This window comes from Sitodiplosis mosellana, unplaced genomic scaffold, assembly GCF_009176505.1.
Source record: "Sitodiplosis mosellana isolate CC-2019 unplaced genomic scaffold, AAFC_SMos_1.0 Smas_scaffold_1, whole genome shotgun sequence".
NCBI lineage: Eukaryota > Metazoa > Arthropoda > Insecta > Diptera > Cecidomyiidae > Sitodiplosis > Sitodiplosis mosellana.
In genome coordinates, this window is record NW_022595244.1 from 7,524,259 (window position 1) to 7,536,790 (window position 12,532).

At 37.2% G+C, this 12,532-nt stretch overlaps 2 protein-coding genes across 3 annotated transcripts in view; both read right to left on the minus strand.

Moving 5' to 3' along the window:
- LOC129573246 (putative uncharacterized protein DDB_G0292292) overlaps positions 1-3,389 on the minus strand; it is a 70,099-nt gene extending 66,710 nt beyond the window's left edge. Inside the window, exon 1 of the mRNA XM_055453628.1 lies at positions 1,609-3,389. The gene's annotated coding sequence lies outside the window, so the exon portion shown is untranslated. The remainder of the gene's footprint in view (positions 1-1,608) is intronic.
- Positions 3,390-5,847: 2,458 nt separating this feature from the next.
- On the minus strand, positions 5,848-6,890 carry LOC129573339 (mite allergen Der p 3-like). 2 transcript variants are annotated; one of them, XM_055453753.1, is made up of 2 exons: positions 6,423-6,890; positions 5,848-6,344 (listed from the first exon to the last, which is right to left on the minus strand). In XM_055453753.1, the coding sequence occupies exons 1-2, from the start codon at positions 6,855-6,857 to the stop codon at positions 6,033-6,035; spliced, it is 747 nt and encodes a 248-aa protein (XP_055309728.1). In that variant the 5' UTR covers positions 6,858-6,890; the 3' UTR covers positions 5,848-6,032. The 2 variants fall into 2 exon arrangements, with proteins under 2 accessions (XP_055309728.1, XP_055309720.1); XM_055453745.1 differs by having other exon boundaries at positions 6,411-6,889.
- Positions 6,891-12,532: the final 5,642 nt, after the last annotated feature.

Below are 12,532 nucleotides of genomic sequence, written 5' to 3' on the forward strand. Positions count from 1 at the left end.
CGTAATGTTATCTAACGTCGATGACCTCGTTCGAAGCACCTGGAGCCATAAATAAAACCCTCTTATTCAGGAAAAATTGAAATAAATTTATGTCGGTCCAAAAATGGCAAACCAAAATGTTTCATCATCGGTATTAAAGTTCAGTAATGTCTATTCAAAAGAATAAGCAAAAAAGAAGAAGGTTGCACAGTACCAAAGTGTTAAGATGCGACAAATCATTCCTTTTGTCTTTATGCATATTACCGTTGATTTTGTTTTTTTTTCGCCGTCAGAATGAATGAAAATTTAAAATTATTGGCCGGTTATTATAACTTCATTAGCATGTCTTGAATATGCCAATGGCAAACGGTATTTAGCATAGTGATTAGGCAGAAACAAAGCCGTTGAATCGAGATACCGTTCTGTTGAAGTGAAAAAAAACCAGAGAAACTCACTTTTTCTTCTTTATCGTGGAAATGAAATCCAAAAAGACGAAAAAAAAGATCTTGGCCATATTCCCTTGACATTTTCGCTAGAAAAATCAAGTGTTAAGAGACATGATGTTTTTCAAGCAAAAGCCGCGACGGCGCAAACACACACAGCCATTTATCTTCATGCAAAATATGAAAATCACTTAATTACTTGTGGCAAATATGATGTGGCCACAGCGCAATAATCATCATCATCAGTGTCAGCGCTAAGAGGCGATGTTTAAATTAAACAAACAATACACGACAAATTACAACGATGGATGGCAATGGTGAAATTAACAAAAGAGCACACGGTTCTTGAAAAAAAATGAATCGAAACGAAAAACATGTAATTTGATACTTACGGCGAATAACGATCATAGAAAGCATTTATTTTTATTATTCAGTTAGTAGCGATCGTTAAATGTTTAGTGCAAAGTTGTAATATAAACACATATACAGTGAGATCATGCTGCAACCCGTTGTCCAGCGCAAAATACTTTCCGCATCTCTTCTGGTGTGTGGTTACTCTTTGTCGGAAATACTACCTCGTGAAATGCCAATGGCAAAGCGGTCATTACCGAGGTGAAAACCATCATATATACCGATCACACACATGCCATGTATTGATGCTGATATACCAAAAGTAAAACCGCTGACATGTGTGTCAAACGTTAGAATAAGCTGTGAAATCGGCTAATAAACCCACAACCAGACGGTGTGTGAGCGTATTATGCAATTCGGTGTTGTAATCGAACGGATTGAAATATGTGTGACCGCTGAACAATTGTTGATTTTCCAATTATTCACAGCTAAAATTGTGTGCTGTTTGCGGTGGACAGAAAACGGGACTAGTTGCGTTACTTTAGAAGCGGAAAAAAGAGAAAGGGAAACGCTTTTAAAATGCAACTGAATGGTATACAATTCAATTTTCAACACATATTTGCTGAGACTCAGCTATTAAACCGTATTTTTCCTGAATTTTTGCGCTAGCATTTTACGCTTTCACATGAAATGGAGGATCAGCTACACTCTCTTCAGATTGTATTCAAATGTTGGCACTTTGGAATTGCGTTGTAATTTGCGTAAAGTGAAAACCAATACAAACACGTCACAAAAAAAGAAGAAGAGAGAAAAACCGAAATTGAATTCAACTCACCTTTTTAATTATCAACACCAAATGGAAAATGAACGGTTGTTAATTAATTTTCGATTTTTCTACCATAAGCAAAGTCCATACACACTTTTTTCCCACTTAAAATCTGATTATCGGTTCATTCTTCTTCTTGTTTTTTTTCCCTCTCTTGTCTGCGCTTTTTATTCGCACTCTGGGCAACGTCGACGAATGTTTTGTGTTGCTTTAACACTACTTTCCCGTTAGTAGAGATAGGTTTTTTTTCACTGTTATAATTTTGCAATTGGCAGACAAAGATTGTAAGTTACAGTGTTTCACTTCATTTTTCACTGTTTACAAATTGAATTTTAATCGAATGTTTCCGGTGTATTTATATCATGCGCGAAAATTTACACAAATCAACAATTTCCGAATTGTTCGCATTCAGCAATCACTCGGTTTCAATCAGGCGATAAAAAAACACACAGACATAACAAGCAAAGGAGATGCGAGAAGAGAGAACATCACATCCAATTAACAATATAATAATCACTGATTGATGAAAGCCGCCACATAAAACAACATTGCCACGAAATTAATTTTTTCTTCTCTCAGTTAACGAATTCACTAGCAAGTTTTCAGCATGCTTGTATATGCTGATTTTCTTCTCTCGCTTTCGTAGTTTTGATCGTCAACAAATTATGCAGTTTATTTTTTTTTCGTATGCCGCTTACGTTGTCTTCGATACGCTATTCATATTCATGATATTCCACTTAATTCGATGTTCCTTCAAGCGCACGCGCAATCTTATCGGCTGGACCACTGAAGAAAAACAACAAAAACGAGTTGAGTTTTGTTCAAGGTCTGTACCAATTTCAATCAAAATGCACATACACACACACACCGTGTTTCCAATGAAATGAGAGACAATGAAGAACCGAAAAAATGTATGACATGAATTGAATGCCAGTGATGTGTATTTTACGCGCACTTATTATTAGCACGCAATCATCAAAGACGGCCACAAATTTCGGGTTTGTACTTTTTGTTTTTACGCACGCAAACACCGCTCTTTTCACCTGAAGCACCAACGTTCGGTTTTGACGTAATTCTCGGTTTTAAAGTTTTAAAGTCCACTGACTGCAATTGACCACGTTTTCGTGCAAGACTTGTCGAAATTGTGATACAGAACACCAACGTACACCGAAAAAAGAGAAAACAAATTGGTGGTCACAATTGGTTGGAAGCGCCGAAAATTAACCAAGAACCACACCGTTGTCGTCGTCGCTGTGATTCCGTCAACAAAACTGAATGCCAAAAATTGATGATGAATCACAATTAAGCAACTATATATAAACAAACGAAACACGAACCAAATACGCCGCAAAAAAGCACAGAAAGCAGAACACAAACGATGATGATACATGTAAATCGTGGTCGTGGTCGTTGTCGTCGGCACAACTCGCAAATCATCCAAATAACAAGTCACAAGACGAGTAATAACCAAATTATACGAAAAATATTTGCTGCAATTTTTTTTTTGGTAATGTAGTCGGTGTGTGCGTTTGGCGTTGTTTTAAGAACGCAACAATGGGGTAAATTGGCGCTCACGATGTGTAAAGAAACAGAAAATACACCGCGAAGAAGAAGCACTTCTTGGTGAATTCAAAAACAAAAAGACACACAGAGGCAGCGCTTAATGCACGCCGCTACACGTTTTACGAACTACTGTTGTGTGCACGAAATAACCAAAAATCAGCAATACACTCGTTGCTGCGAATACACAGAAAAAAAGGTGTTGGTCGATTCAGCTCACAAGATCCACTGACAGCTGTTTTAGTTAACTTGTTGAATGTTACCTCTTAACCGTCGTGCCGCGTCTTATTAATATGTTGTTTTTCTCTCTCTCTCTCTCTCCCTCTCTCTCGTGCGTTTTTCTTCTGTTTTTTCTTCTTTGCTTACTGTGCGTGGTCTTAGCGAGACAGCGAGACTGTGTACACACGAATGTGAATGTGTAGTATACATAGCCGCTTTGCGATATTTCACGTTGTTCCCGTCTGCACTCGTAATTGGAATAGCGTCTATACCTTCCATTGGTTTACATGTGTTCATGCAGTATATGCGGCTAGTTCTTCAGTTTCTTCTACACCACATACTCATTCCATTCCATTTTTCGAATCATTCCGTTGAGTTACATGATGTCTCGCACTCACTTTGCCGTTTCTCTTTGCACATCCATTCCATTATGTTTTTCAAGTTTCTCATTTACTTTTGTTTTGGTTGTTCACTTCCAACCGAATGTGCTCTCTCGTGGTTACCACAATGCTCACTAGCTATTCCATTGTAGTACACTTGTCGTCGGTTCACAGGGTCCATCAAATTCACGTAACATTTTCCGGTTAATCATGAAATATTCGGTAACGAAATTCTCTTCGGAAACTTCCTTGTGTTTTTATTTTGAAAACACATCGAAAATTACTCATCTCTCGCCGCATAATCATTTCAAACTGTCTGTTAATCAAATATTCCAAGTACTGTCGGCTCGTCAGAAATTCCCCAACGTGGTACGTGTACCACATGCAAATATTCGAGCAGCCGAGAAGAGATGAGGAAAGAGGGCGAGAACCGAAAAAAAACGATTCAAGTGAGCGGCTTTCAGCCTTTTTTTTGAGTGTTTTTATTGGTGCTTTCAGCTCTTGTAATTCTATTCTTTGGATGTTTTTTTTGGGTGTTTTGATACTCATAAAGAATTTCAGCCCGGCCGCAAATAGCTAATCTATGAATGCGCCTACCGCATTTCGGTGCGTAAAATATGTATACAAAGAGCATTCATCCGTGCTCATACACATTCAAATGAACATACAAACACAGTTTAAATGTACTACTCTATTCGTGCCAGTGCATGAACATGAATATGGGCACACCGCATGGTGTGTATGTTTGTAGCAGTCGGTGCATATTTCGATTGTTTAAATAAACAAGTTAACGGTCAAAAACTAAACTAGCAATCCAGTGATGAATGTGCAGTGTGTACCACGAGAGAACAAATAGTCGAAAAAGAGGGGCAGCCAGCCAGCAAAGACAGTTAAAAAAGGGTCAAACGAGTGAAATGAATGAGCCATAAAAACAATACTCAAATAAAGTACATGTGAACATACTGGAGAGAAATTCTGGTCTCGTTCGTTCAAGTGTTCAAGCAATTGCTTGGTTTTTACTTCTTTTTTACTACATACGTGTAGAGCAATGTATGACCAAGTTCTTGAAGAAAATGTTTGTGTGTGTGTATGCAATTGTGCTGGGCTGTACGACGATGGCGGGTGTTCTGTTCATATGGAATAACGCACCAGCTGTTTTTATGAGCACCCGATACACCAACAATATTAGCATCGATAAATGCGCATAACGTTCCAATCGTGTAAATTTCATTGGCCACATTATGAGCATAAGCCGAGATGTTGTACTTTTTATTTTGTATTTTGTTTATATGCCGGAGAGAATCGGACACCGCTCTCTCTCTCTTTCTTTCACACCGCTGCCAGTTCGTTCCCATTGATTTTCGCATTGCACCTGAATATTAATAATATTTGTTATTCATGGCAACGAAATAAATAAGGTTAACAATAGGAAGCATGCATTTGCGTAGTATATTGTTGTGCAACAAATTCCGCGGTGAAATGTATTTTTGTTGCGGTTTTTCAGTTCCCACACAATACCATCGATGTTTTATTGTTTTCTCTTCTGCTCTGCTCGGTTCGGCTCTTTTTTTTCAATATCGTACGCTTCAAAATGTTAGTGCGCGTTCCTCCTCGAGCCCGCACTCGAATGAGAGTGGTTGCGTTCGATATTTGAACCGTAACGGCATTCTCGGCTTTTTCCTTCCACAAGAATATTTTGACTAAAAACTGTTTGTATCGAATCACGTATTTTTAATATCATTTTCCATGCCGCACTTCGCCTCACCTCATCTCGTCAATTTTTGGTCCAGTTCCATACCAGTGAGTTTTTTTTTCATACACATTTCGATTCATTTGGGTTGCATATCAAAGATCTGCGGCTTCTCGTCCGTGAATGTCACTTTGCGAGAATTGACCGTACTGTTCTACCCGGAATTTCCATTTTGAATCAGTACCATCGCTTATTCCATTTTATGAACGAAACGAGTTTAACGCGTAAAACGCGCCTGCTATCCGACCTAGAACCGTTCAGATAGCGTTATCACTTCCGAATAACAAAAAAAAAGTGAGAAAAAGATAAAATAAAAACAAGCACGACATAGGTCACAAATATACCACTTTTGTCTGTTTATCTGATTCATACGAAAAATGTTCTCTTTTTATTATTTGTTTGTGTTTCGAGTACTAAATCAATTCTGATGAAATCAATTTCTTTCCGCTTCACCAATTCAATAACATTATTTTGATGTTCCTAATCAATTACATGGTGTTTGATTTGATGGAATAGTGAGTTTTTCACCAAGGCCAACCCGTCATGATGAATCGAATCCACTCCAATTGTGGGAAAACATTCGTAAAAATGTTGAGAGACGATTTGCTACATGTTTCCTCATTCATTGTGCGAATTCCGTACAGAGTGTTATCTTTCTTTAATGCACTCCCTAAATCACCTGCATCGCAAATGTTTGCCCGATTGCTAATTGTGTCGACCGAACAAATCAACCATGTGCGAATGATGTGGTTTAGCAATGGATTCAATTTCCGGCATTCGATCGGTGAAATCGTTTCCAAATTGCGATGCTGTATCCATTCTGATTGGTTTGCTGTCTGAAATCGAATACGCATGAAAATCAAACCATCAAAGGTTTAATGGAATATTTCATATTTACTTACACTTGCACTCACATTCCACCCACTTGCAGTTAACTGTTGATTTATTGGAACATCATGTTCTGGCAAATTAATTGCTCCACTGACATTTGCAATGAATGTAATGTCTGACACTAGAAGCAGTGCTATATCACTTCGAATGATGGTCCTATTGAAACCGGGATGAATGTTAATTTGCTTCACATCAACATACGATCCGTTGTGATTTAGACGATTTGAGCCATAAAACACTTTCAATTTGCTCGCATTTTGATTTGATACACATTGCGCCGCAGTCAAAATCCAATTCCGATGCAAGATTATGCCATTGCAAATATGGCTTTTTGAAGAATTTTGTACTGAAGCTTGGTAAATTGGTGATGGTGATTGTGGCGTTGGCACATTCGCCGAATTCACGCTACCAATGGCAACAACGATGAGCTGTAATAAAAACACTGTGATTCGATCCATTGTTAAGTCACGACTGAACGCACATTGCGCGATCTAAGAACTAAATATAGCGACTTTAATCGCAATCTGCCTTGATAACATTTCGGGAAAAACCGCTAAAAAAACCGTGCGTAAATTTATTCGATACATGCAGACAAATAAAAATGAAAATTATTGTGTAACAGACAGCGATGTGAATCAATTGATAACTAGGAAGTCTGATCAATAGACTTGTAAATCAGGTCATTAACGAATTACTTGAACATGTGTTCAAATACAACCGATAATAAAGTCGTTTTTGATGATGATATCACACGAAACTCGGTCGGTGTTATCAGAAACAAACAAAGTGCTAGACTCCAAAACAGTGCTGGACTGCAAAACACTGCCAAAATGCAAACGGAATTTGAAATGCTCAATTTCAGGCATGTTTCATTTAACGGTAAGAGTGAAATTTGGTATCTGGCAGACGAAGGCAATCATTTGGCACACATTTCGATTAAATGTTTTGCATTTTTCTGTAAATACCTAACAAGAACAATTTTCCCTTCGTACTTTCTCTTCGAATTTATCGTTGTGCTGTTTGAAACAGCTGAATCGCTTTGGTAGAAAGAATGATAAATGAAAACAGATGGTTTCCGTTCAGTTGGTGAAAATGATCTTAACGCCTTTTCGTATACATATTCGTATCGTCCAGGAAATCGCATTCAATTTGCATAAAATACACATGAAACCGAGAAAAAAAAACACATTTCAATAAGAGAATTGGGCAACGCCAACTGAAATGTAACGATTTTTATCTACTAATTTTTCCCTGTCATTTCGTTTTTTAGCCATTAGAATTCAAATACACGCATGAAATGGGCCACACCGGGCCTATATAAATGGTTGAAAACAACACTCATTTAACGAGATTCAGATGTTTGTTGGTCAATAAGACCACTGAGAATAACGACAGCATGAAACAAAAGAAAAATTCTCAAATCGGTTCCTACGTTTATCATTATATTCATTGAATATCTCGGTCAAAATGTCGAAAATATTTTCAACAAAAGCTATACACATAATAGCTTGCAAAAATCATGCTCACACGCATTCAACATAACGTAATCTGGAAAACTGTAGATAATTTCGAAAAATGCAAATCATTTCTCCAACGAAATTTTCTCATCTTCACTAAAATTACATTTCAATTCTCCGACAAGAATTCATGCCGCATCTTAAATAATTGACATGCATCCTTCCTGTGTCGTATCGCACGTAGATCGAGAAATGATGTTGATTTTGTTGTTGTCGAGCATCGAGAGCACAATGACATTTCCTCATTCCACAAAGTAGCATAGACATCTCTTCTGCGTTCCAAATGCAAATTGTGATGCGAAATGTAAACAAATCCGAACCGAAAAACAGAAAAAAACCCGTTTGAAACATGTGAATAAAAACGGTTAAAAGAAACGCGTAAAACAGCAAAATTATTATGGATTTTCGGTTTTATTGTATGTTACTTCAAAAATTATTGCACCGCATCAATTCGGATACGTATTTTATGTGTTAATTTTTCCGTTATCTCTTATTACCGTTTTTGTTTCTTGTTCGTTTTCATTTCTGCTCTCTCCGCTTCGAAGCTGCGCAAAGCGATCGACTTTTAATTTGAACGTGTGCAAATAACAGAAAATGATACCAATTTTTTTTCTTCTGCTGTGTAGTATCTAATTTAAGTGGTTATTAAATGTGAAAAAAAGTATTTACTTAAATTAATGCAAATTTTATTTGTTTTTTGCATTTTTCAGTGGAATACATTGAACTGCCGGTTCGAGTACACCAGGGATTGAAGTCGTCTGCCTGCGTTTTTTTTTTGCTGGTTCGCAGAGGCACCACTTTAAACGCGCACCACAAACCGGAAATTGCGTGCAAATTCTTTTCCAACGAAACAAACCACAAAATGATATGGAAGTGCTTGTAATGCAAAATTGAAAAATTATATTAATTTTTTATGAGGCCCGCAGAATCATAATCATATGCCGCTATTGGTCGGAAAAAATATGGTCGACTCCATTGAAATAGAAGAGAGTTCCACACTTGGCTGTATGATTCGCCGTTCTAAATGTGGTTTTTTCTCACTTTCGGTCGAAAATTATCCACTGTAGGCGAACGATTTTTTTTCAGTGGCACGGGTGGGTGTAATGTGCTCGGTAGTAACCGTTTCGTCAATGGGTTACGGTAACATTTTATTGCAGTGCTCACAAATACACCCCAATAGCTAAAAAGCAGAGAAGAAAAAAACACCGAATATCAATACGATTTTGAGGACCGCTCGTTGTTGGTAAAATCCTAGCGTTAAATTGGCAACAAAAAAAAGAATTTCAAACTGCGCAAAAAGTATATTTCGATCACTTGGACGTGCACAAGGCTATCTAAATGGGCACATGTATGACAGCTGATTGGTTTAAGCCGAGAACCGACAATAACGAACTAAGCCGAGCGGAACATTGAACGATATTGTAGCATTCTCGATTTTGGATCATTTAACTGAAGTGTTTCGATTACTATTATTAGCGCCGTTTATCGAACCGACCGGATGAATGCTCATTCTCTTGTTATCATCATACTGCTTAAAATGGTGAATGTCATGCGTGCGTTTTTTCCCTTTTTTCTTTCTCTTGCTCTGCTTTTTTTTCTCACTGTTTCTTTGATCGAAACACTTCGTTGAGTACCAAGAAAGCAGACGAGACAATGAGAAGAATGAAACCTGCATTCGAGACAAAGAGTGTCAAAATAGAAATCATGTTTTCTCTCTGTGAGTCACAAAGTTAGCAGAACGAAACCGTCTCTGCATTAAAATCAATGTGCATGCGAATATTTTCACCGCATTTGACGTTCGTTGCAACAATTGCACCGAAAAAGAGAGGAACAGGGAGAACGAGAGTATTTGTGTGCAGTAAAGTCGGGTAGCAATTGCAAATTGGCTACATTATTTACACGCATTTCAATATTCCAACCATGTAATTAATATTAATACGTGCATTTGCAATGCAATGAAATGAATAATTGGCATCGACGATAAATTCCATAAAATATTCATTTAACTTGGGCTGTACCATCATAGTTTGCACTCACACAAACAACATTGTATGTGAGCCCACGTGTGTCTTTAGCAAATCACAAAATTGGCTATTGAAATGATATGCATTTTACGTCTTCACCTTGGCTGGCTGTGTTGCTTCGTACAGTGGAAATTACAATCGATTTTCTCGGGCCATTGAAATTTCAACGAACGGAGCGCAAAAAAAGGTGTGAAACTAGTATGTTGTTGTTTGCATTGTAATATTTCCCATGTTTACTTCTGGCTTGTTTGTACCCAATTTCGAGCCAAAATGCTTGGAAAACAGTAACGAGGTACGGCAGAACGAGTGTGAGATCAAAATTTCAGAGTAATTTAATCTTATCGCTGGAAGCTATTTGTAATGCATTTTAATTGGGTGACGACTTGTATCCGATTCCGTCAAATGACAGAGCGTGAGAGAGAGAGAGAGAGAGAGCGAGAGTGTGTGTGTGTGTGTGTAATCAGATTGGGTGCTGGCGATTTTCGATTAAGTGCATCGGTCAAACGACCATGTAAATCACATTAGTGTAAATTGATAACTCGGATTTGTTGTTTCATGTGCGTATACACAGCGGATTGACATACTGCCAACGTGCATGGACGGGCTCAGCACATAAACCATGCAAAGCTGCAAGTGTCGTTTTAATCGATTTCAAATTAAATCTACATGCACACAACAATCAAATGCGTAACAATGTCGAATGTGCGTGTCACTGTTGATTTTATATGCTGCAGGCAAATTGAGCTAAAACGAAACACTGTGATAAACTCGATATTTATTTGCATTGCCATGAAATTGCTTTGTTTTTTTTTCTACATCAAAATTAACTAAACGCTTTAATTGAGTATTCTGATAACGCAGAAGATTTAGAGTGCAAATTTGGTTTCTCTAATCCCGACTATTTAGATAAATACATTCCGAAAGCATTTACAGGAATTATGATTCGAAATCGAGGAATGCAATTAAATGTATGTTAAAACGATGAAAATAATGTATTTATTGCAAATTCCAGGTATTTAGAACGAATTCGAACTAAGTTTTGGAACAAAAATGTTGAGCTTACGTTAACAAACTTGCAAAATATTTGTATTCGTCGAAATTCAAACGCAAAATACCATCTAAATGCAATCTAGTAAATTGTCAAATAATAGTGCAAATAAATTGGTCAGAGGAATCAGGGCTATCGTATGTTGGAAATGCAAATCATTCCAACATGTGAGCATGAGATTGTTTCCGGTTGCAAATGAACTGTATGATGTTCATTTGTATATACCATTTTGTGTGCTCTTTGCTTCTTTATTGGTCAATATATTGGCATTAGGATACATCACAAAATTTGTGACAGGAGTCGATATTATCAACCGCTACAAGTCGGTTGGCTTTCGAATCCGTTTGTATTTCGGGCTCATGAAAAGCAATTTTAGAAAATTTAATCGAATTTCAACACAAACGAATTTAATGGCTTTTGGTTTATGTAACACACATGCGGCCACTTTGATACCAGGAATTAGTTAGCAGCAATGAGTGAGTTCGATGCTCAAAGTTCATTTGGACCAAACTATTGCATTGCACAAGTCAAGCAAATTACATCTCATTCGGTGTACCGTCGACTAAGGTAAAACCACATATATCCTAGAAACCATTTCAGCCCAACCAGCACACCGCCTCCATAGCACACCAACGTTATTTTCATTTCAATTTGTAATCAATCACTTTCATTGGGTTCCAACTAATTCAAAGCTGGGGATTTCTCACTATTTAAAGGGATTTCAATGCATCTGCTGCACTACTTATTCTTTCCATTTCGATTTTTTGTTGGCGCAGTAATTGATGGGAATGCATGTAATGAAAGAAATGAAAAATTTTTTTGATCTGATTGAAATCGATTGATCTTCACGGGAATACATTGTTTTATTGAAGCATTGGGTTCGTTTTCATTTGAAACCTTTCAACTCTAATTGACAACATTAAATTGGATTATTTTCAGCATGCCGAAAAAATATTTGGGTCAGGTGCTGACTGCTGACTGCTGATGCAACTCGTTATTCCAATTTTGTCATTAAAATCGAATTAATTTCACGTAAATAGAGTAAAATTACCATTCACCAGCATACGACCGATGTATGCAAAGTCAATAAACTTTGGCTAACGCTATATGGATTAAGTGGTTCTGCTTGCATTGCAGAAGAACTGATAGAATTTCAAGAAGAATTAGAATCAGAATACCGGTAAACCGGTCGCAATGGTAAAACACAATGTTGTGACCGAACTTGATTTTTGTTTTCGAAACGCATTCGATAAGCTTCGATATCTGTGCTCAATCAGTAAGCTAATTTTATTCTAAATTACCCGATCAAAAATCATGTTCTGTCAAACACTAATGAAAATTCAAGTGGAAGCTAGAGTTTATGGTTATGATACGTGTGTAAACATGTTTGAAAGTTATCAAATGGATTCTTCGGCATTTTATCTATTAAATGGTCGATGATGTATAAACACGTTCCTCTGTACGAAAACCGTTTTTCTGATTATAAGAATGAAATGAAAATCGATTTGTGACTATGAATAAACAATGACTTCTTCAAAAATAGA

Bases quoted from the DNA above. Each gene is read 5' to 3' on its own strand.
- LOC129573339 (XM_055453745.1), bottom strand. From the start codon at position 6,857: ATGGATCGAATCACAGTGTTTTTATTACAGCTCATCGTTGTTGCCATT. The intron at 6,345-6,410 runs GTAAGTAAATAT...ATTCGATTTCAG, and splicing joins GGTGGAATGTGAGTGCAAGT to ACAGCAAACCAATCAGAATG.